Source organism: Chinchilla lanigera, unplaced genomic scaffold (assembly GCF_000276665.1).
Source record: "Chinchilla lanigera isolate Chin_1 unplaced genomic scaffold, ChiLan1.0 scaffold00001, whole genome shotgun sequence".
Classification (NCBI taxonomy): Eukaryota; Metazoa; Chordata; class Mammalia; order Rodentia; family Chinchillidae; genus Chinchilla; species Chinchilla lanigera.
The window spans coordinates 31,954,260-31,977,047 of record NW_004955402.1 but is presented as its reverse complement, the minus strand read 5'-3'; the positions used below and the strand labels follow the sequence as shown (position 1 = coordinate 31,977,047).

The 22,788-nt window shown below is 44.7% G+C and overlaps 1 protein-coding gene across 1 annotated transcript in view; it reads right to left on the bottom strand.

Annotated features, from left to right (window-relative positions):
- Positions 1-1,117: 1,117 nt before the first annotated feature.
- Positions 1,118-22,788, bottom strand: part of Rnf165 (ring finger protein 165) — a 108,280-nt gene continuing 86,609 nt past the window's right edge. The window contains exons 3-8 of the mRNA XM_005372872.2: positions 22,648-22,758; positions 14,740-14,869; positions 13,419-13,523; positions 12,916-13,011; positions 7,839-7,945; positions 1,118-7,361 (exon numbers count right to left, since the gene is read on the bottom strand). Of these exons, the coding sequence (XP_005372929.1) occupies positions 7,244-7,361; positions 7,839-7,945; positions 12,916-13,011; positions 13,419-13,523; positions 14,740-14,869; positions 22,648-22,758 (667 nt within the window). The 3' untranslated portion in view covers positions 1,118-7,243. The remainder of the gene's footprint in view (positions 7,362-7,838; positions 7,946-12,915; positions 13,012-13,418; positions 13,524-14,739; positions 14,870-22,647; positions 22,759-22,788) is intronic.

Here is a 22,788-nt window from a genome sequence, read left to right as displayed (position 1 = left end):
AATGGTTCCATAATATAATGTAAATTATGAACTATAATAATAGTGCACTAATATTGGCTCATCAGTTATAGCAAATGCATCACACGAACACAAGATGTTAGTAGGACCAGGTGGGGATAGTGAAGAAAGTGCAGAGAAATTCTCTATACTTTATGCTCATTTTCCATTTACCTAAAACTGCTCTAGAAAATAATGTCCATTGCTTTTTTAAAATAAAATGTTGTTATATGGATTCTTTTGGCAGCTTATGAAAGTCATTTTCTAGTTTACAGAGCCCAATGTTTCTGAGAACAGACCGTATACCATACAGAGTATGTGAACTTAGGTCCTACAAAGGACAGAAATCCATACCAATGGTTGAAATCCAGTTCCTTCTCTCCTACAGAGAAAACAAGAAGTCTTCCAATAGAACATATAAGTTTCACTTGAAAGTTGTTCAGAAAATTATAACTGTCCTCAGGAAAAGCCATAACTAAAGTTTAGAAAACAGGTCAATTAAATGGTTGACCCAGAGACATAGGACCTGTTCTCTGAGAGAGATAAAAGAAATTATGTTGGTCAGCTTTCTGTCACTATGACAAAATACCTGAGATAATTACCTTATAAAGAGGAAAGGTTTATTTTGGCTCACAGTTTATAAGTTTCAGTCCATGGCTGGTTGGCCTATTTCTCTGGGGCCCATGGCAAGGCAGCACATTATGATGGGAACACATGGTAGAAGAAGTTGCTCACCTAACGGCATCAGGGAAGCAAAGAGAGAGGGAAAGGAGCTAGAGTCCCAATGTCCCCTTCCCAGGCACACCCTTAATGACTTCACTTCCTGTAATGAGGCTCCACCTCCTAAAGATTCCATCACCTCCAAGGAGCCTTTAACACACAGGCTTTTGGGGGCCATTCCAGGCCCAAACTACATCAGAAGTAGGTAACAGACAAGAAGGGGGAGTATAAAGATGGGGGGGGTTGAGAAGACGGAAGCAGGAAAAGACGGGAAAATGAACAAGACAAAGGACCTGGAAAGTTGGTGGGATATATGTGAATGAATGTAAATGAAAGACACAAGTTTGTTTCCCGGACACGCCCTGTATATGCATAGAAATAAACATCCGACATCAGTAAGTGTAGTTAGCAATGCAGTTCATTTTATTAGTTATAAATAAAGTACAAAAAATCCACCAAAAGTGAATCTAAGCATTTACACAATTCCTAACGTCTCCGCTTTTTCATTGATGCACTATTGCTTTAATATTCATAATAAATATTCTTCTAGCTTTCTGCTATAAAATAGTCTATGTAGCAAAATGTTGCACAGCACAACAGAACAGAACAGCAGGAGGGTTACAAAAAAGGACAATCAACACTGAGGATAATCCTTTCACTTACCAGGGGCAAGCAAATTACCCCCTTTAGGGCCTGGTGCAGCAGGCTCCATAGCTGAGCAATGAGCCACATCCATGGCCAGGAGTGGAGCTGGGAGAGGGGACAGCAGGGGAGCAGGCTCGAGGGTGGAGCAGAGCAGCATAAGGCGTGCCCATCCGGGAGCCCCGCGGCAGTGTCTGCCAGGCCTGGTAGTGTGGGGGTTGTGCTCCCACCAGCATGGCGGGTGATTCCAGGGTGGAGGCAGAAGGGGAAGCTGGGCAGCGTAGGCAAGAAGCCCCAGGAAGCGCCCCACCCATCATCAGGCTGGAGCAGAGATGGGGCTTAGGGACCATATCCAGCCCAGCCACTCGGACAAGCCACTCAGCATGGCGACTCCAGGTCTTCCCTCCCCTACACCAGCACCATCCATCTCCACGGGACTTGTTTGGAGGGTGGAGCTCCCCACCGGGCAAAGGCAGTGATGTCAAAAGCCAACAAGGAGGGATGAGCTGGACAAGAAGGGAAGGAAGAGAGGAAGGAGGGAGGCAGCGCACTGGGGTCAAGCCCGTTCAAAGGCTTCTCTTGGGAGCCTGCACCTTCTCTTCTGGTTTAAAAGTACCTGGGCTAAGCCCTGTGCCAGCCTTTGGTGCCACTGCTTTCCCAAGCCTCCTTCCCACTCCCCTATGGGGCCGTGAGACTGAAGCCTCCCTACCCTCCGTGGCAACCTCTCCTGCCATAGCTCCCTAGAGCGGCAGGAGAGAAGAGGGACCATGAGGCACACTCTGTGTCCCAACCTGCTGTCAGTGGGCAATGCTCAAACCACAAAGGCTCCTGGAGATGACAGGGTGTGAGTGCCAGTCCCGAACACCATAGTCTGGGGCTTCCCATCCCATTCCATAACTAACAAGGCATGGACTCCAGCTCACTCTCTGAATAACCACCCAAGCCCCATGGAAACTCATGGCCCACATCCAGGCAAGTGTCCACCTTACTGACCTCCCTGTCACCTGCAGGATGCTGCCTATAAAAGGACGAAAACCCTGGGGATGCCTGCTCTGGGCAACCTCTTGATAAATCCTCAGCCCAACCCCCCCTTCCTTTCTTTCCTCTCCCCTCTTCCATCCTTCTTTTCTTTGTCTCTTCTGAGAGGGTGAGATAGATTCAGTAGTGGTCCCCCAGACCTGTGTCATACTCTAGCTGAATCTGAGGGACACTAGAGAATCCCTTTCTCCTCCCTCTCCCAGCAAGGAAGACACGAGACCAAGGACTCACAGTCACAGGGAAGTGTGCAGTGGTGCTGATCTGAAAACCCCAGTCCCTGGCCCCTCCCCAGGGCTCATTCTAGTAAAGCAGGCTTTGTGGCTTGCAGATGCTCCTGCGGGCAGTGTCTGAAGGGCTCCAGTCCTGGAACCATTGAGAGTTGGGCCCTGGGTGGAGACAGTGACCTCTAGTACCCTGAACCTTCCTCAGGGTACAGCGGCTGGGCGGGCTGAGGTTGTGGGAAGGACAAGGAGAGAGGGAAAAGCAGGTTAAGTGGAGGTGTAGGGTTGGCAGGAGGGTGCCAAGGGTAGCAAGTGAAAGGATTACCCCAGTCTGCTGACGAGTGCAAATTATATTTATATATGTGCTAAATACAGTCACTATATTGGAGTTTTTCACTAGATCACAGCATACAGAATCAAAGGTTTGCATTTCGTATGGAATGTATCCAAAGAGGCCAGCACCACAGTAGGACAGCTTGCAATCACACACCCTGATAGTTTGGACGAAATAAAGTTCGCAGAATTTTATTTAAAATTTTTTTTGTATTCGTAGTTGTTTGTCATCGTACCAATGCATGCAAAGCATTCCACTCCCAGAAACAACGCCAAAATGAGGTAATAGGAGTAATAAAAAAAATTAGTATCCTTTCTAAATAAATAAATTATAATTAAAAATGCAAAACAACTATAAAAATAATTAAATAAGAACCCACAATATCTACAAGTTAGTCATAAATTATGATTGTTAAATATAAGGCATTTAAACTCACAAAACCCTGTAAACTAGCAACGTGCCATGTTTTTTGTTTTTTGTGGATTTTTTTTTTCATTTTTGTTTTTCTATCAGCTGAAATCGCTCTAGCATTTGCTCTACGCGCGCGCAGGAGATGAAACACAGGGAACCTGACAGACGTTGCTACAGCCCCACACGGGGAGTATTCATCCCGCCGGCAGGCAGGGGGCTTGGGGAATTTCTTCAGAAAAAAAAAAAGTCTGGTGCTTTTCTTCACCATTGAAAAAACTGTGCTTGTTCGTTAGGCGTAAAGAGTTAAGAATACTTGCACGGAGGCTGGGAACCTTTGCAGAAGAGGAGCTTGAGTCCTGCCACAGGTGGTGAGCAAGGGTAACAGGTGGCCAGCATCCACCAGATAGAGGAGCCTGCGGCCCTTGTCCGCCTCTGCCTGTGCCCAGCCGGGCTTGTGGCATTGGGTTGGTTGATTGGCATCTTCGGCAGACCTGCTGTGGTCATGCCTGCGGTTAGGAGGCCCAACTTGAACCCTGGGGCTGCTCTCTCCCCAGAAGGCACTCATGCGTCTCAGTCAGGAAAGAGTCTGAGTCCCTTGAGTTGAGCAGGAGGACTACAGATGTGTCCCTCCTGGAGGTGGTGAATATGAGATGCTGAGGCCAGACCCTGCCTCTTCTCCACTCTGCTGGGCTCCCTGACCCATCGGGGGACTTTGAGGGAGCAGAAGTCCACACCCTGCTCCACTCTTCTCACCCGATCAGCTGCCCTGCTAAGGAAACGGGAGCTAGGAGGCTCTGAGTGCCATCCCTGCTCGTCCCTACCCACAGAGAACAAGGACCCCAGAGAGATGGGGAGGGGAGGGGACTTCAGGAATTACCCCCTCCCCAGCCCAGTCCCTAATACTAGCCTGGGGCACTCAGGGAGCCTGCAGAGAATGAGAAGGAAGAGAGGATCGGGTCCCATTCTCACTCAGCACGTGTGCCCTCAGCCTCGGAAACATGTTCATGCCACAGAAGTCCTTCTTCACAGCCTGGTTGGCACACAGCTCTACGACTTGAAAGATGTGTGGATGTTAGGGAAGATCACAAAATGTGAGTGTTGGGAGCAAGCATCCAACCCAACCTTTCTGTAACATAGCTGGGGAAACTGTAGCCCAGTGGTGGTTAGGGGAGGTGGTTCTAGCATCATCCAGTTTATCAGTGAAGAGCGAGGCCTAGAACTCAGGACACCAGTTCTCCTTCTAGCCTGGCTCCTCACTGACTCTCTTCTCCTGCTAGCCTTTCAGGACAGCCTCGGGATAAGGAACAGAAGGCTGATCTGAGAGAGGAGTGACCTGCCTAGACTATCCTAGCTACCTTCAGGCTAAAGCCATCTTCTGATGAGTTCCTGGTTTTGACCAAGCCATTGGAGAGGAGGGGAGAGAATTCCCAACTTCCTGTGGCTATCAGTAAGCAGCTTCCTTTCCAGCTTGACTCAGACGTCTTTCTCCCAGTGTGGGTTATCCAGCATTTGCCCTGCAGACATTATTGGCACAGTGCAGTCACCAAACTGTATGATGAAATGCTCACCACTGCCAGCCCTGAACGTTAAACTACTTGCCACTTTTGCACTATTGGGTGTGCGCTATCTCCTCCTCCACTGCTGTCTTAGCTCTCACTTTCCCAGCACCTGCACCGGTGGGCACTCAACAGAGATTTTATTCAACACCAGATTGGCACTGGGAGATACCTTCATTTGAATACGGTTCTGGAGTAACCCCCACTGGCAACTATGTCCCCCTTTCTTCCCACAGGTGTCCAGAGCAGCCATCTTCTGGGACAGTGCCAGCTGTCTCAGCAGGCTTTAACTCAAACCAAAACTGGCCTCCCTGTCAATTTCATCCATTGGTCCTGGTTCTACTCTGGCAGCAGCAATACAGACTCAAATTTCCTTATGTGCACGGGACTTGTGCATTTATGTGATAAGGGTCCTGTTCCCAGTCTTATAGGTATGAGAGCATTGAGACTGGCTACAGGCCAAGGGAAGGGGAGGCTTTGAGAGCAGTGCAAACAAGGGGAAAAGAGAAGGGCGAGAGGCAAAGGGAGGTGGAAGAATTCCAGCTAGAAGAAGGGATTGGGTGTGGGTTGAAATTTGGTGAATTTTTCTGTCTTCAGTCTTCTGTCCTCCCATCTCTCTACTCCCTTTGGGGTCAAAAGATAGCGGGGAGGTGCAGAAAGATACACTATATGATGTTGCTTGGAACTTCCAGATCTATCTTGGAAAGCACCCCATCCCTAAAACCCAGAGGCTCCACAGAGAACAGAAAGCACAGAACGTGCTAGACAGAACCCAGCCTCACCACATCTAGGTGAGGCACAGGGAGTGGAAAGGGGGACGCACTGTTGTTTCTCCCCACTGGAAGGAGAAGGAAACTGAGGCACAGAGAAAGAAAGGGACTTGCCCAAAGTTATCAAAGAGTCAGACAAGGAACCAGAGCCCAGGGACACAGGGCTGAGGGGGTAGGGTAGCTCAGTATTAGAGTGTCTTGGTGTTCAATCCTCAGTACAAGCAAAAGAGAGAGCAGAGAAGACAAAAGAAGGGAGAGGAAGTGGAGGGGGAGAGGGGAGGGAACCAGACAACATGGTCTTGGAGCCAGGACCACCTCTGAGGAACTCACTGGACTTGAGGCACCCAGAGGAGGCTCAAGGTCCTCCTCAAGGTCTACGGAGCTGGACTTTAGCCCTGAGTGCTGGCTGAGAGCACTCGGGCCAAGGTCAAGTGTCCATCACCTATGCCGTCTCATCTGCATCACCTGGCTAGTTTTTTGCATAGGGAGGCAGTGGCTACATCGCCTCTTTGTGACAGGACAAGAGCCAGCCTAAAGAAAGGAGCTGGAGGGAGCAGAGGCCTCCTGGCTCCCAGGAACACAGGGGCAGCTACAGCTGAAGGCCGAGTGCTCCCCAGTTCTATGTGGAACCAGAGGGATAGCGATGAGGCCAAGGACTGGGAAGCACTACTTCCAGACGAAGTCCCTCACCTGCCCTGGCAATACATTCTTCTCACCTGAACCCCTCAGAACCCTACTATGACCCTATCTGCTCTTCCCCAGTCATCCCTTCTGAGAGGCCTCTTCCATACTCCGTGCACTGTAAACATGAGAAAAACAAAAGCCAAGGAAAAAACAAAAATGACCACAAAACGAGAACACCTCCCCCCCACCCCGCCTTCCAACCTGGGTGAAAAAAAAGTCATCCTTTTTCACCGTAAACAGGATTTGGCTTTTTTTTTTTCACCTTTGATTCTTTTTTCCTCTTCTTTCATAAAGACGGGAAAATTGGGGCTGTCGTTGGTTGGTTCAGTCAGGCACCAAAACAAGAAACTCAATGAGAAATATTTGGTGCAAGTTCAGTAATAGCGACATGTCCACCACAAGATGACTAGAGCACCACACACGACGTTTTTCTTAAGCTAACATGCTCTGGCTGCCATCCACAGAAATAGCTAGAGACCCCTACATGGTTTCTACGTGGTCCAGAGGTATATATACAATCCTTCAAAGGTCAGGATTGAGGGGCCGTCTATCCGCTAGTGCCCTCAGGATCACATCTAGTTCTCAGCGGCGTGGGCCCCCCCTTCCCACCCCCGCTCCGGACACGGGCACGGCCAGCTCCCTCCCTCCTGCGAGCAAGGTGGATGGGGCAGTCGCCATCTGGATGGGTGGGTCCTCCCCCACCCACTCCTTCCCTCAGACACTGATACCACTGTCTCCTCTTTCCACGAAATGTGCTTGCAGGCTTCTCCTCTACGTCAAATGGCTCAGAAGGCAAAGTTTGGCTGCAAGGGCTATGGCCGTGGGGGGACCTGGTGAAGGAAATGGGGTATCCACTGGCTAACTCCTCCCTCAGCTATCGGCTCCCAGCTGTGTCTCAATGTCCACTCGGCAGATGGGGCATTTCTTGCTCATGGCAAGCCACTGGTCCACGCACAGTTGGTGGAAGAGATGCATACAGGGCAGGCGTCTGGAAGAGAGGAAGAGAGTCAGGTGACTGGCAGCAGAGGCAGGGGCTGGGGCTGCAGCAGAAGTAATGGGCACTGAGGGGACCAGGAGACACACACTCTGCATCGGGGAGTACAGTTGTGTGGCCATGCTGAGGCAGGAAGCCAGGATAGGAAGTAAGCCTCAAGGTCCCTCCTCCTCCTCCATGAAGCCCTTTCAGGTCAGCCAGAAACAAAGCCACAACTGTGTTAGACCCGCCAGGCCAAACATCATGTTGCCCTTTTTCACTTTACTTCCATGAGTCCATAACCATGGGCACCACATCTAGAACATTCCATGCCTTACCTTCCCAGTGCAACCACAAAGCACACTGTGGCACACGTGGCACACTCACATGCACACACAAGCAAGCACCCTCGCCCCTGGGCATGCAGTGTGGTGACTGGGCATTGAGCGACTTTGACAGAAGGGAGACAGACTCAGAGAGGTGGCCTCCTACCTCACATCTTCTCCATCTTCCAGCATAGACAAACAAATTGTGCATTTCTCATCAGTGTCAGACTCTTCCCCCTCGTCCTTCTTGCCCTTGCCATCCTGGGGTCTTCGCTACAAAAAGCAAAGGGATGAGCACTCGTTACCTGGGGCAGACTCACCTGGTGGCCACTGGCTTTCACCCACAGCCTCCTTCACCCTGCACTTCCTGTTCCCCTGGGGGCCAGTGTCTTTCTAAACTCCCTTCCCAACCCCTCCCCCATGTTGTAGGAGAGAAAGGGAGTTACTGCCAAGTGAGGAAAAGGCCAAATAAACTTTTGTCTCCTGACCCAGGCACTGTCAAGCAGCCCAAAATTTGGAAAGAAATCAGATTCCTACTTTGCAAAGCTCTTTCTTGTGGATAAGCTCTGTCCCCCTCTCTTTTCCTCACACTGCCCACTCCTCACACCCTATCCAAGGTAAGTCTTGCTTCTAGGCCTCTCAATCCACTTTCTGGTCCAACAGGCTTCACTGTTTCACTCGTGCTTGCATTCATTCACTCTTTCATTCAACTAGTGTCCCTTTACTTATGCTCTCAGTACCAGATGAAGACAAATTTACTCCACGCAGCATTAACTCCTATAACTTGTACCATGCTGTAATGAACTATTGTACTGTTGGATTTCTCTTTCTATCCAGAAAGTTCCATTAAAATAGGCTCCAATTTCAATCTGAGGTAGACATCGTGCAGGCATGCTATCATTACTTGTCAACTTGAATACTTCTGTTTTTAATGCTATGCTAGGGGCTGGGGATTTAGCTCAGCGGCAAAAGCGCCTGCCTGGCAAGCGCAAGGTCGTGAGTTCAGTTCCCGGTACCAGAGAAAAACAAAAAAACAAACAAACAAAAAAAAATGCTATGCTAATTTTTTAAAAATAATTAACCATTCTATAGAAAGTTTCAGGTTCTCAGGTAGTACAGACATCAGATTACCTTTTTTACCTACCAGCCCATACTGGCTGAATGTAAGGGGTATCATTGCTACTTATAAATACTCTGGGATAAAGGAATGAAATCAGCCTCCCTATCATGTTCCCATCTATGTACTGTACTGTGAGATACTCTGGTAACAAACATAGGAAGAAAACTACCAGCTCTGTCCTCTTTCCAAGGATAAACACATTTAAAGGTTACTTTGCAAAGAAAAAAATCCAGAGTCACAAGATGAAGACCACACAGAGAATGCCTTCTGGGCCAGACCTAGATGCCAGGTCTCCTTCCTCTGATCCTGCTCCTAAGCTCTGTTCTTCCTTAGTCTGTTTTAATCTGGAGAATGCGTCGCCCTCGATGCAACATACAAGAACAGGTACCACTCCTGCTTCCTGCCTCACTGTGCCCCATATACCCACTGCAAACCACTAAACACTTCTGCAATGGTCTCTTCACCCAGAATCTAGAAAATTAGAATTACATCTATTGTTTTATATGTTTTTTCTGAGTTTTCAGCATGAATAATGTCATGAAGATCTGCCTGTTTGAGGTTCAGGCATGTTTGTGGCCTCCTTCCATTCCCTGATAGAAAAGAGATGTCTAATAAGCCATCCTGTTAAGACTTGACTATTTCCCTTGTTTTGATTGTTTTTTCCATCATTATTCATGGTTTCCTTTTTATACTTAGTGATTTTAGCTTCCTATTACCTTGGTTTACTCTACCTAACCTTTATTTCTCTAGCCTATTCCTCCCTTTCAAATCTTAACCTATTTCCTATTTTGTATTTTTAATTGCACAGGTCTTCCAGTTTTTGTTTCCATTACCTATATAACTTTTATTTTAACTTTAACTTCTCTCTGTATTTATTTATTTTAATATTACTCATCCTTTTGTCCTTAACTTCTCATTTTATGAACATTCCCTTTTAACTCTGACATTCCTGATTTTAATTTTATGTTTTGTATCTTTCCCTAGTTCTCATTTTTCCTTTTACACATCTCTATTCTGATTGCATATATTTTTTTTTATAATTTTGTTCTTTTTTTTTTTTTTCTTTTTTCTTTGGAAATGCGGTCTTGCTAAGTAGCCCAGGCTGGTCTTGAGATTATGGCATTTCTCCTGCCTCAGCTCTCAAGTGCTGAGATTGAGTAAAACAAGGTAACATGAAGCTAAAATCACTAAGTATAAAAAGGAAATCATGAATAATGATGGAAAAAACAATCAAAACAAGGCAAATAGTCAAGTCTTAACAGGATGGCTTATTGGACATCTCTTTTCTATCAGGGAGTGGAAGGAGGCCACAAACATGCCTGCACCTCAAACAGGCATGCACCATCACACCTGGCTATAATTTTGTTTGTATCATATTATTTTAAGATACATTGGGGGGGGCGTGTGCCAGGAATCAAACTCCAGACCTTGGGCTTGCCAGGCAAGCAACGTACTGCTGACCTATATCCCTGGCCCTTAAGATACACTTTTTGTTTTATATTGTTTTACTCTTGGTTTGAGTTTTCAAAAGTTTTTTGACATTTTGGCAGCCTTGGTGGCACACACCTGTAATCCCAGCACTCGGGAGGCTGAGCCAGGAGGATCATCATGAGTCTGAGGCCAATCTGGGCTACATAGTGTCAAATTTTTTGACATTTTATTTGGATCCTAAACTCTTTTCATTCCTCATTTTTAATTCTTCTTATTTCTCTCTTAAGGTATTTTTATTTTCTTGATTCTCCTTTGATTCTAATTTTTACGTGAGCCCTTTATCTCACTGATTCACCCATTTTCCCTTTTCATTCTGTGTTGGTTCTTTTCTCTATTTTCTTGTGGTCTATTGAAATGACAGTAGGTGTGCTGTGTGGTCCTGCTAGCAGTGAACATCTTCAGTCAGGGACACAGAAGCTACTCTGGGTCCCTGAACATCCACACATTTCCTTCCACATTCTTCTCCAATACCTTAAAGCCTCTTCAGAGAAGGACCACTTTCCCCACATAGATGATACCCATAGCTACTGACATACTGTCATGATCCCTACTAGTATGTAATCTACAGTTTGACATGTAGTAGGCACTCAATAAATGTGGTTGAAATTATTCATGAATAAATTCAATGCCTCTGTGAGAAGATGTGCGTAACAAGATTTATGGTCTTCAACTACTGTCACGTGGGCAAGCTAGGAAAGTGTAACTCATCCCCATGTAATAGCAGCCTTCCATTCCCGAACACTCAGTAGGTACCAGGCACTGCACTGGGCTGTTTGCATACATCATCCCAGTGAATCGTATGGTAGCTACTAATGTTATCATTCCATTTCATGTTAGGGAAAAAGAAGAAAGAAAGAAAGAAAGAAAGAAAGAAAGAAAGAAAGAAAGAAAGAAAGAAAGAAAGAAAGAAAGAAAGAAAGAAAGAAAGAAAGAAAAAGCCAGGTAGAGTGGTGCACACCTGTAATCCCAGCACTTTGGGAGGTTGAGGCAGGCAGAGGGCAAGTTCAAGCCCAGCCTGGGCAACTTAGCAAGCCCCTGGCATAAAATTAAAAAATAAAAATGGGCTAGGGATGTTGCTCAGTATGAAGGCCTTGGGTCCAATCCAAAGTACTACAAATAAAGAATAAAAAAAAGGAAAGAGGTGGGTCAGGAAAGCCAAGCGTGTTGTCCAAAGTCCCACAGCTGTAAATAGTAGAACTGAAATTCAAAGCTGGTGACCTGACTCCAATATCAGGTAGTTCCAAACACTCCATCCTTGAGCTCATGAGCCAATGATGACAGCCTCTGGCTGGACCACCATAAGCATATCCTACTCTTAAGTTTCTCAATATCTATCATGTTTTTAATTTCTTCTGAAAGAGAGGGCTTTTACAATTAATTGCTCATTTGTCTTTACAACAGGCTTTATTTTTATAGCAGTTCTAGTTTACATTAAAATTGAGCAAAAATTAAAATCTGTTACCATATATTCCCCCAACACAGTTTCCCTAACATTAATATCTCATGTAGTGTGATACTCTTACTATAATTGGTCAAAACTATTGGTGGAGTATTATTAGTTGAGGTCCCTTAGTTTACATGAAGGTTCACTTTTTGTATCATGGAATTCTATTGGTTTTGACCATGTGTAATGTTATGTGTCCACCATTACAATAGCATACAAAAGAAGTTCACTGCCACAAAAATCCTCTATGCTCCACCTGTTCATTCCTCCTTCCCTTGCTGCGGGCAATCACTGAGCTTTTTATTATCTCTGCAGTTTTGCCTTTTCCAGAATGTTGTATAATTGAAAGCATACAGGATTCAGCCTTCAGAGACTCACTTCTTTCCCTTAGTAATATGCACTTAATGTTCCTCCACATCTTTTCTTTTTCATTTTTCTTCCAGGACCAGGAATCGAACTCATGACCTTGCACTTGCCAGGCAGGTGCTTTGCCGCTGAGCTAAATCTCCAGCCCTCCTCTGCATCTTTTTGTGGCTTAATAGCTAATTTCATTTTATTGTGAAATAATATTGTATGAATGTACCATAGTTTACCCATTCACCTACTGAAGTACATCTTGGTTGCCTCTAAATTTTTTAATTTTTTAATTTTAAAATGTATTAAGAGCGCAAATTCCTGGTCTCTAATCCCAATCTAGATCTTGGTCAATAATCCTGACAATTCTATTTCTACTGACTTAGCATATAGCCTGTGACCCTGTGGCTTTAAAAGCTCCTCAGTCAGGATACTCACTCTTAATAGTCAGATTTAGAAAATCCTTGTCAAAACTCTTCCATAGGTGACATTGGCCCTGGAATTATTTTTCTAAAGCAAATCTTATCTTTCCATCCAACAGCCTTTTGCCTACCACATTCAGATATATGTGCATGCATACACACACACACACACACACACACACACAGGGCCCTCCTCCTTTGCTGATGAGAAGCCTCCATCTTCCCTCTGACCACCCCTGGCATAAGGAAGAAGACTCACAGCTTCTGAGCATCTAGCCAGAGCAGAAGTTTATGGATCTGGATTTGGGGCTGTTCCCCATATAGACGACCAGGCCAGGATTTGTCAAGTAGACGAACCAACTCACTTTCCTTCCACCCCCTGACCCTGTAGACTGGCTGCTGGCAGCCTCACCTTCTTGTATTTGTGGGGGAAAGTGAACCTCTCAATGGTGTTCTGCACAGCTCCCCGAGTCACATTTCCCAGCCTGTCCTCAAGCTGCAGCAGTTCCTGCAAGGAAGAAAACAGGGACATGTGTAGTCAGCACATTTAAATGTACATGTACACACATGGTAAAGATGAAGGTACCCAAGATGTTAGCAAAAAGCATTCACATAGCCAACAAGAAGGACCTGTCTCATAAAGCCTGTACCATCCCCTGCCCTCCTCTTCATCCTCCTCCTCCACTTCCTCTTCCTCCTCTCTCCTCCTTTTTCCTCTTTCTCCTTCTCCTTTTCCTCTTCTTCCTCCTCTGCTCTTCTGCCCCTTCTCCTCCTTTTCCTTCTCCTCCTCCTCCTCTTCCTCCTTCTTCTTCTTTTCTCTCTCTGCTCTGGAATTTCACTTACCCACTAGCAGGGAGATGATGGAAAGTAATGGCATCTCTGCCAACCCAGCTGGTTCCAGGCATAGTAACGTACCTCATAGCTCTCCCGCACAGCAGAGGTATGTCTGCTGGGATTTAGTCCTTGAAGAGCAAGGAAGTGAAGCTGAGGGTAAGGATAGTTTCGGATTTCATGGACAACCTGTTGGGAAAAGAAAAGCTTGAATAGAGGAAGATCCCAGGTTTATCCATGAGACTCCTATGCAACTCCTCCTCCCATGATCACTGGCTAGCACACCCAGCAATACTGCAGGTAGCAGAGATGTCTCTCCCTTCCCTTGGGTCCCTCTCTCCTCATCAAGAACCAAACTTGTGACTGAACCAGCACAAGAAGCACTGACAAAATCAGTTAAATGACAACTAACCCTGACTGAGTACTGACTTCATGGCAAGCACTGCCATAAGCACTTCACATGACAAACCAATCCAATCACCTCACTTGATCTACATTGTGTGTGCAATTACAGCCCCCTTTTACTGATGGGCAAAGTGAGGCACAGAAAGATTAAGTAATTAGCTCAAGTTATGCAACCAAGTGACAGAGCCAGGACTCAAACCAGGCAGTTGGGCAGCAGAGTCCATTATCTGGTTCAGGGCAGGCCAGAGCCAAGGCAAAGCACAAAACAGTCAGCAATCAAAGTATATAATAATGTTGTGAAATATTTTTAAAGTCAAAATGAGTGCAAAAACGTCCATGTGGAGAAAAACATCAATAGTTTGGGTAGAGACTGGCCCTGTATTTGCTTGACCCTAACTCCTTCACTTCTTCTTCACCCTGACTAGGAGTCAGATAAGGAACAGCTCCCATTCTAACCCCTTACTGTGCATCCCAGGACCAGCTACACAACCTCACTAGGCCTCAGATTGCCAATCTGTAAAACAGGGATAAAACTCATTTGTGCGAGGTTATGGACAGAATGAAATAAGACACATAAAGTGATCAGAACAGTGCCTCTGCGATCTCTTGACCCTCACACCAGGTGTGCCGGGCAGACATCTACATTCCCATTTCACAGAAAAGTAAAACCAAAGACTGAGAGTATATGGTCACAGGAAATTCTGAGGTCATAGGAGGGACAGAGTCTGTTCCACCTGATCTCAGCCCAGTGCATTTCCCCCAAAGGCCCCAGCATTGTCCCACTGCCTTTTCTACTTGCGTTCCTTCCACAGGACCAGCTTCTAGCCCAGCAGCTTCCCTTTCACTCCTACTCAGCCCAGAGCAGTGGTTGGTCTGCCTGGTGAGCCAGGACTCAGGGCAGGCTGGACACAGCGGAGCAGGGACACAGAGAAGCTACAGGCCTCAGCTGACCACTGCACCCAACACGCGGTTCATTTCCCAGCAGCGCCCTTTCACTCACCATCTGCGTAGAGGAGGAGTTCCTGGGAAAGTGGTGCATTCGAGGAGTCGTTAGGTAATGCTGATAGTGCTGAGGGATGGGCCGCACCTGGAACTGAGCAGGACTCAAGCCAGCATCCACGCTGAGATCCCTGCAGGGACACAACCTCAGTGAACCACGGGTGGCAGGTGTACCGTCTGGTTCCAGGAGGGACCTCAGATATCAGAGCCACACACTGTCAGAGCTGCAAGGGACCTTCCTTCACTCAACCCTGCCCCTCTCTGTAAGGGGAAGAAGCTCAGACCCCAGAGCAAAGGGCTCTGCAAAGCCTGAAAGCACTGGAGCCCAAATCTCCCTCCCAAGACTAAGCCCATCACTGAGAGAAATGCTGAAAGAAGTATTCAAACAGAGCAGACTGGGGACACACAGAGAAGGAAGGACAAGGCCCAGATGAAAGCAGAGGAACACCTTGAGAACACAGGACAGGGACCTACACTTAGCTCCACAGGCTGGAAAACTGTCCTACCTGCATGCCTGCACCCCACCACACACACACGCCTAAAAGTATAGGGAAACTCATTTCACTTAAATCTAATAAATTAATTAGTTACACTGAAGAGGAACCAATGACTAATTTGGCAAAAAGGTTTATTTCAGATCTGTGGGAAAAATGCACAAAATAAGAATAAACCATCTCTTCATAACTGAAAGCAAGACAGCTATCAAAGGATGCTGGGGTCAAGGCCATGTGCTCAGGGGCCATCCAGAAGAGGCTCCCACTGGACAGGATGATTTGCATGGGTAGGATAATTTGCATGGCAATAAGCATAACTTCACTCATCTTTCAAGAAGGACAAATTTAAGTCATTAGTGGGAAAATAAACGTACCTTGAGATCATGATGCTAAGTGAAGTAAATCAGACAGAAGCTTAAATATCACATGGTTTCTCATATATGAGAAACCCAAATTATAAATAATTTAAGGAGCAGAATAAAAAGTAGGTACTAGGAAACAAGAAGATAGAACTTCTGCAAATGGAAAAGGGATCTAGAGATGGAGAGAGGAAAAGGCAAGGGAGGGGAAAGGAAAATAAAAAGGATTAAAATGCAATATACACATGCACCAACCCCTCACAATGAACGCATTCATGGGTATGGCAAATATTTACTGATAAAGAATTTTAAAAATAAATTTGACATCAGAAATTTCCTGAAATGTCTTAATATTCAAAGAGAATTCTGTTTATTTATGAGTTTTCATTTTAATTTAATCAGACTTTTTGAAGTATTATGGAAAAAATAAGCACAACTGCAATAAAGACCGAAACACAGGAAACAGGTTTAACTGATCAGAGTGAACCAATGATTAGGATACTCTCTCTGAAGGATAGTAGGGAACCAACTCTTCACTTGGAAAGCTAGTAAAATAAAGAAAGAACCAAACATTTATCTTGCCATTTCCTTATTAAATGTACTTCAGGGTAACCAAATACTTGATGAGGAAAAATTTCTCTTTATAAATGTCTTCCAGTTAATAAATGAATAAAGAAGGATTAAATTATTTGTTATCATTTTGCATCCCCTAAAGAAATAAAGGATCTAGGCAAAAATCATCAATTGTTACTAACATCACAAAAGGAGAGACAACAGACGTATAGTGCTGTCTGGTGGAAAGACACACCACTTCTGAAGTACTTTTGCTAAGAAACAAGAGTTGAATACTACGCTGCTGGAGCCTTGATCTAAGTGCCAATGTGTAGGGAATATAAGAAACTGGAACATCTTAAGTGACACCACCAGAGTGTAAAAGTAAAATCCAGATAAGAGTAAACTCTTGTTTCTTTAGTGTGTTCATTTTTTAAAATGAATTGGAATTGAATGGTTCTTTTAAAGGGCCATAAAGGGATTTCTACTCCCAGCCATGTGTTAGGGTAGCAGGAATCAGATTTAGCCTCTCACAGTAAACTACTAGAAAACTGCACAGAATACATGAAATCTGTTTTCAGACACTGCATAATGAGTGGTGCAGAGCTGTGATCCCTGGGAGAAGGAAAACAAACAAGGTGAGTCCTACAGCTTTCCTGGCTTTTCCCATGATAGTGCATCCAGAATACAGTATTTCAGAGGGAATGAAGCTGCATCAAAAGAGAGTCCCAGAAATCTGCATTTGAGTCCCCTGGCATCTTTGCTGAATTCTAAGGTAATGTATGCATGGAATGAAATCCCACAAGGTTGAGCAAAGAGTACCCAAGGAATAGTGAATGTTTGCCAGAAGTTACATAGGGTTAGGACGCATTCAAATTACAAGAAGTCAGCACAGAGAGTCCTTGATGATCAGAGAATTCAACAGAGACCCCGGAGAGCCTTTTGAAGCTTGCTTAGAAGCTTTATTAGGGCAGGTCTAGAGTATTCTCTGATCTAGGAATATTCTAGACCTGCAGTAATAAGACTTAAAAACAAGTCTCCAAAGAATAAAACTGAACTGCCTAGTAGAACAAAGTTCAACAATCTCTAAATGAGTAAAACAAACTTACTCAACAATGTATAATTCACAATATTCATCATTCAATAAAAAAACTAGATGTGCTAAAAAAAAAAAAAAATGGTATGGGGCCAGGAATATAGCTGAGCAGCACAAGTGCTTGCCTAGCAAGGGCAAGGTCCTGAGTTCAATTCCGGATGCCAAAAAATAAAAGAATAAAAAGTAAAACAAAAAAATTTTTGAAAAGGATAACATGCCCATAATCAGGTCAAAATCAGCCAATAGACCCTCAAGACACAGAAATGACAAACATGATAGAATTAGAAAATAAAGGTGCTAAAGTAGCTATTGTAGTCATTTTAAATATGTAGATAAAAATATAAACATAAGAAGGAGAAAAAAGGATGATATTTATAAAATGACCTAAATGGAACTTCTAGAGATAAAAAATGCAATGTTTAAAATGAAATTTCACTGGGTTAGATTAATAGCAGTTTAGACACTATAGAAGAAATCATTAATCACTTCAACATATACCAATAAAGTAATCTAAATAAAGTATGCAGACGAAAAGTAAAAAATTAACAGTCTCAGTGACAACAGTCAGCTAAAGGAGTAAGTAAAGACTCAGAAGTAAGCTGGGTGTGGCAGCACACCTGTAATTCCAACACTCCAAGAGGCTGAGGCAAGAGGATCACATGTTCAAGACCCGCCTCAGTAACTTAGCAAGACTCTGTTTCAAAATTTAAAAAATTTTAAAAGGCTGGAGATGCAGTTCAGTATTAAGCTCCTAGGTTCAATCCTCAGTACTGGAAAAATAAAAATGATTCAAAGGGAGAAGAGGGAGGATAAAGGATAGAAAAAATATTTTCAAGGGAAAATGCTTGAAAATTTTTCCAAATTTGGTGAAAACTATAAACCCATAGATTTAGAAAGCATAACCACCTTCAAGCAGAATAACACAAAGAAAATCACCTCATGGCACATAATAATCAAATGTCTGAAAAACATTACTAAAGATAAAATTTTAAAACCAATTAAAGAAAAATAGACCCATCAGAGGCCAAAGAACCTGCATAAGAATTACCATAGATTTCCCCAGAAACAAAGCAAGCCAAAAAACAATGGAAGACATTTTTATCTAAAGAACAGCAACAACAAAAACCTGTCAGCCAGCAAAAAACACCTTTCAAAATAAAGGTGAAATAAGACATTTTTAGGTAAACAAAAGTGGAGAGAAATGCTGTCGGCAGACCAGCACTACAAGAAACACAGCATTAAAGGAAGTTCTCCAGTCAGAAGGAAAGCAAATCATTCCGGATAGAACCTTAGAGCTATGCAGAAAAATAAAGGCTGCCAGGACAGCAGTTGTGTGAGAAATATAAAATATTCCTTTTCTCCATTTAAAACATGGAGTTTGATTGTTTAAAGCAGAAATTGGCAACCTTTTTCTTAAAAGATCAGAGAATAAGTATTTTAGCATCAAAGGCCCATATTTCTTTGTTACAATTATTGCAATAGACGCTGTAGTTCAGCGGCAACATGAGCCACAAGTAAACAAATAGATATAGCTGTGTTCCCATAAAAATTTTTGCCAAATGCTTGATTGAAAGCAAAAATTATAGCAATGTATTGGGATGTTATAACATGTGCATACACAAACTACAAAAGGAATAGCAAAGGGGTAATAATGGAAATACACTGTAGTGAGTTCTACATTACACACAAAGTAGTATAATTCTATCCTACGATAGAATGATAAACTAAATATGCATATGATAAATGGAGGACACTCACAAAATAGGATAAAATAAAATGATGCGACTTCATTGGCCTTCCCAGTGCTGGGATAACTTGAGTTTACAGTGCTGGTCATACAACATTCAACAAAAACAGAGCACACATTCTTTTGAATACATACACATATGGAACACGTGCTGAACCATAAAACAAATATTGATAAATTTCAAAGGATTAGAATTATGCAGACCATATTTTCTAATTACATTGGTTTTAAATTAGATATCAATAACAAAAAAATCTAGAAATTTTCAAATATTCAAAAAGTGGAGGGGTGGGGATTTAGCTCAGTGGCAAAAGCGCCTGCCTGGCAAGCGCAAGGTCATGAGTTCGGTTCCCGGTACCGGAAAACAAACAAACAAACAAACAAAAAAGTGGACAATATACTTCTACAGAGTCCAATGTCAAAAATAAGTCATTAGGAAAATCAGAAAATTCTCAGTCTTTAAAAAAGAAAAAAATCAGTGCATGCTTGCAATCCCAGCACTTGGGAGGCTGAGGCAGGAGGATTGTTGCAAGTTCAAGGCCAGCCTGGGCCACAAGGTAAGCTGAAGGCCATCCTGAACTGCATAGTGAGATCCTGTTCCAAAAAGGCAAAAAAAGGGGCTGGGGACTTAGCTCAGCGGCAAAAGCACCTGCCTGGCAAGTGCAAGGTCGTGAGTTCGGTTCCCAGTACCGGAGAAAAACCAAAAAAAAAAAGAAAGAAAAGAAAAAGAAAAAGGATAAAAAAAAAAGAAAAGAAAAAATCATAGTTAATATGTTTATATCAGAAAAGAAGTAAGGTCTAAGTCATGGCCTAAGGTCCCATCTTAAGCAGATATAAGGAAGAAGAAAAGAACAATAGAATCATCAGAAAAATCCTTCCTGCGTCAGTCTGCTCAGTGGAGGATGGAGCTTGGTTGATCCTTGAGATGTCTGGATAGGATTTACCCAAGGGACAGCAGCCCCTGGAGAAGCAGTGTCCTTCACTCTCTGTTGTTGCCATCAACCCTTGAGAACCTGAATGAGTTTTGAAGTAGGGATTGAAGTCGCAAAAATATCACACGGGCCTAAAACCACAGGGCTAAGTCAGAGATAAGTTCTGGAGATTTCCTGTAGACCTTGTCTCCATATATATCATTTTTTTCATTTGTGCCTAAACATCAAGCTCAACTTTATTTTCCCTTATCCATTTGCTCAAGACATGGTTTGGCCTGGTTGCTGAGCAGACTGTTAAGTTCTGGGGAACTCCAGAGGCTTGGTTGGGGGGGGTGCACCACATGAGGCTCCCCACTTCTACCACCCTCTGCCCACAGGTCCTAGTCATCTGGAGACCTCTTCCTGGGTAGAGGTAGGGCTGTGACAAAGTGGGGTGCAGTCAACCTAGGGGTCAGAGTTGGAACTGAGAAGCCAGAACAGAGTCAGAAAAAGAGCAAGACAAGGACAGAGACATCAGGACTAGCGCTCAAGGTCAAGGTCAGGTCTCTGGACATAAGCCAGAGAGAAAAAGACTTGGAATCCATCACCCAAGGCCTTCTGCTCCAGGATGCCCAGCTGGAAAAGCTGCTGCGGTAGAGCTGAAATATCCCCAAGGGAGGGAGAAAGAAAGGCCACGGCAGCCTCAAGTCTGGGACTGGACAAGAACCTGCTGCAGAATTCTCAGATGGCCTAATGAACATTCAACAGTTTCTGATGGTTGGCTAAAGAAAAGGGGGAGGGGGCTACCGCAGTCCCCCTCCCCCTCCCAAGGACTCCTCACAGAGGGTGAAAAGTGGCCCTCCAACCATGCATTTCTTGTAATCCAATTACCAAGCTCCCTTCTCCTGGTAGAAGAGTCCTCTCTGGAAAAGAGGTTTGGGATGCAGTTAGCAGGATCGCAATTACAAAAACCATTTGTCAACACTAAGATGGCCCTTGCTGGGACAGAGCTCACTACATAAAAGAAGCAACAGTCACCTCCTGCCCTAGAAATGGCTTCCTATTTGAAGAGTGGAAACAAGATAGGCAGGGAAGCCTCACGTAGACCCAGCTAGGACTCTGGGGCATGGGACAGACTCTCAGGGTCTCATGCTCTGGGTTCCTCCAGGCAGCAGGGACCAAGACTGCAGAGTGGCTGAAAGGAAAACAAAGAAAGAGGCTGGCTCAATAAAGCAAGCTGGGACAGGGCTAACACCTGCACGGCTCCTCTAACATCTCTCCGGGGCAATGACACCTGTGTCATCCGTCCAGTCCCACAGGCCTTGTCGGGCCCTGTGAGCGCATGCAAATCACTCAGCCTTGGGTAAGCGCCCTGGGTGCTCCATGTGTGCTGAACTGAATCAAATTGAATTGACTTGACTGCTGAGGGAGAGGATTTAATCCAAACTGCAATTAAATCTTCCTAATTTGAATCTGCTAATTAGAAAAAGGCTGGGCTGAAGTTGGCAGCAGTGCGATCTCTTTTAAAGGGTTGTTCAATTTAATGGAGACTGTACCTAAGAATAAGCAGAAGGCCAGAAACAATAGAAATGCCAAAACTCCTCTCTCTTGCACCTACAAGACCCCTGGCAATCCATCAACCAGAACCACCCCTTTGAATCATTCCTAGATGTCTATGGAAGGGACTTCCAAAGACTCCCTCATCTAAGCCAGTTTGCTGGGCCAAATGGCTGCAAATGACACCACAATACATTTGTTTTTTAAATTACTCAATCCATTTTTTTTTCAATTACTCATTATTTCCAGTGAGAAAATTTTTTTAAATTTAGAAATATTTTTTTGACCTAAAAGTTACAGGAATGGCACAAAGAATTCTTGGATCCCCCTTCATTCAGATTCCCCAAATGCTACCATTTTACTATTTTATTGCATTTCTATTTCCCTCATATCTCTAGAGAAATAATTATTTTTTACTGAACTATTTAGAAATACATTGCAGGGATGATGCCATTTGCATCTAAAGATCCAGTGGACTGCACATCTTTTAAAAGTATTTGAGTGTTCTGAGCTACCTCTGGTTATAGTCAGCCCTCTCCAAAACCAGAACCAGAGACTTGAGTGGGACCAAGAACCAAAGGCAAGCAAAACTGCTTCCCAAGATGACAAAGACCTCCATCCCAAGCACAGGAGATGGTGGGAAGACCGCATAGGGCCCCTGCCTACCAGACAGTTATAAAACCCTCAGCCTCGCTCGCCACCTTCTCTCCCCATTTTACCTCCAACCTGGCCAGCTCTGTCTCCACCCTTCAGGACCCATGGCCTCATCCTGCGCTATCTTGGCAGTACTCCTTGGCACTTTGCTGTGGCTCCCTCAAGACCCACTTCCTCCTGGAAGTTTCCCTGACCACCCTAGCTCCTCAGAATTCTCCTTTCTGCCTTCCCCCGTATCTACCACTTCAGAGAGCCACTGAACTTAGAAAATGTTTTGTATCCCTGTCTCTCTCCACCCCTGGAGGACTACAAATACTGAGCCCCAGCGTAGGCACATGACAAAACCCAGTTATATCTAAGCTAACTGCTGGAACCAGGGCCAGGTGGGACCAGCTGGCCCTGAGGGTGATTACAAGCAGAGAGAAAGGCCAAGACCGAAGTCTAGGCCCCCTGCATCACTCAAAGTGAAGGAAAACAGAAATCCCATGGATCTGGCAAGACTGACAGACCGCCTTCCCCCAGGTATCCCAGAAACTCACCAGTCAGTGCCCTCAGCCAAATACCTCGGCTGAGGGGTCTGCAGTTGGTGGCCGAAGTCAAAGCTGGGGTGGAGGCGGTGGGGGTGGACGGAAACGCGCTCCTGACTCCGCCTGCACCAGAAAGGAAAGAGAGAGCCCATG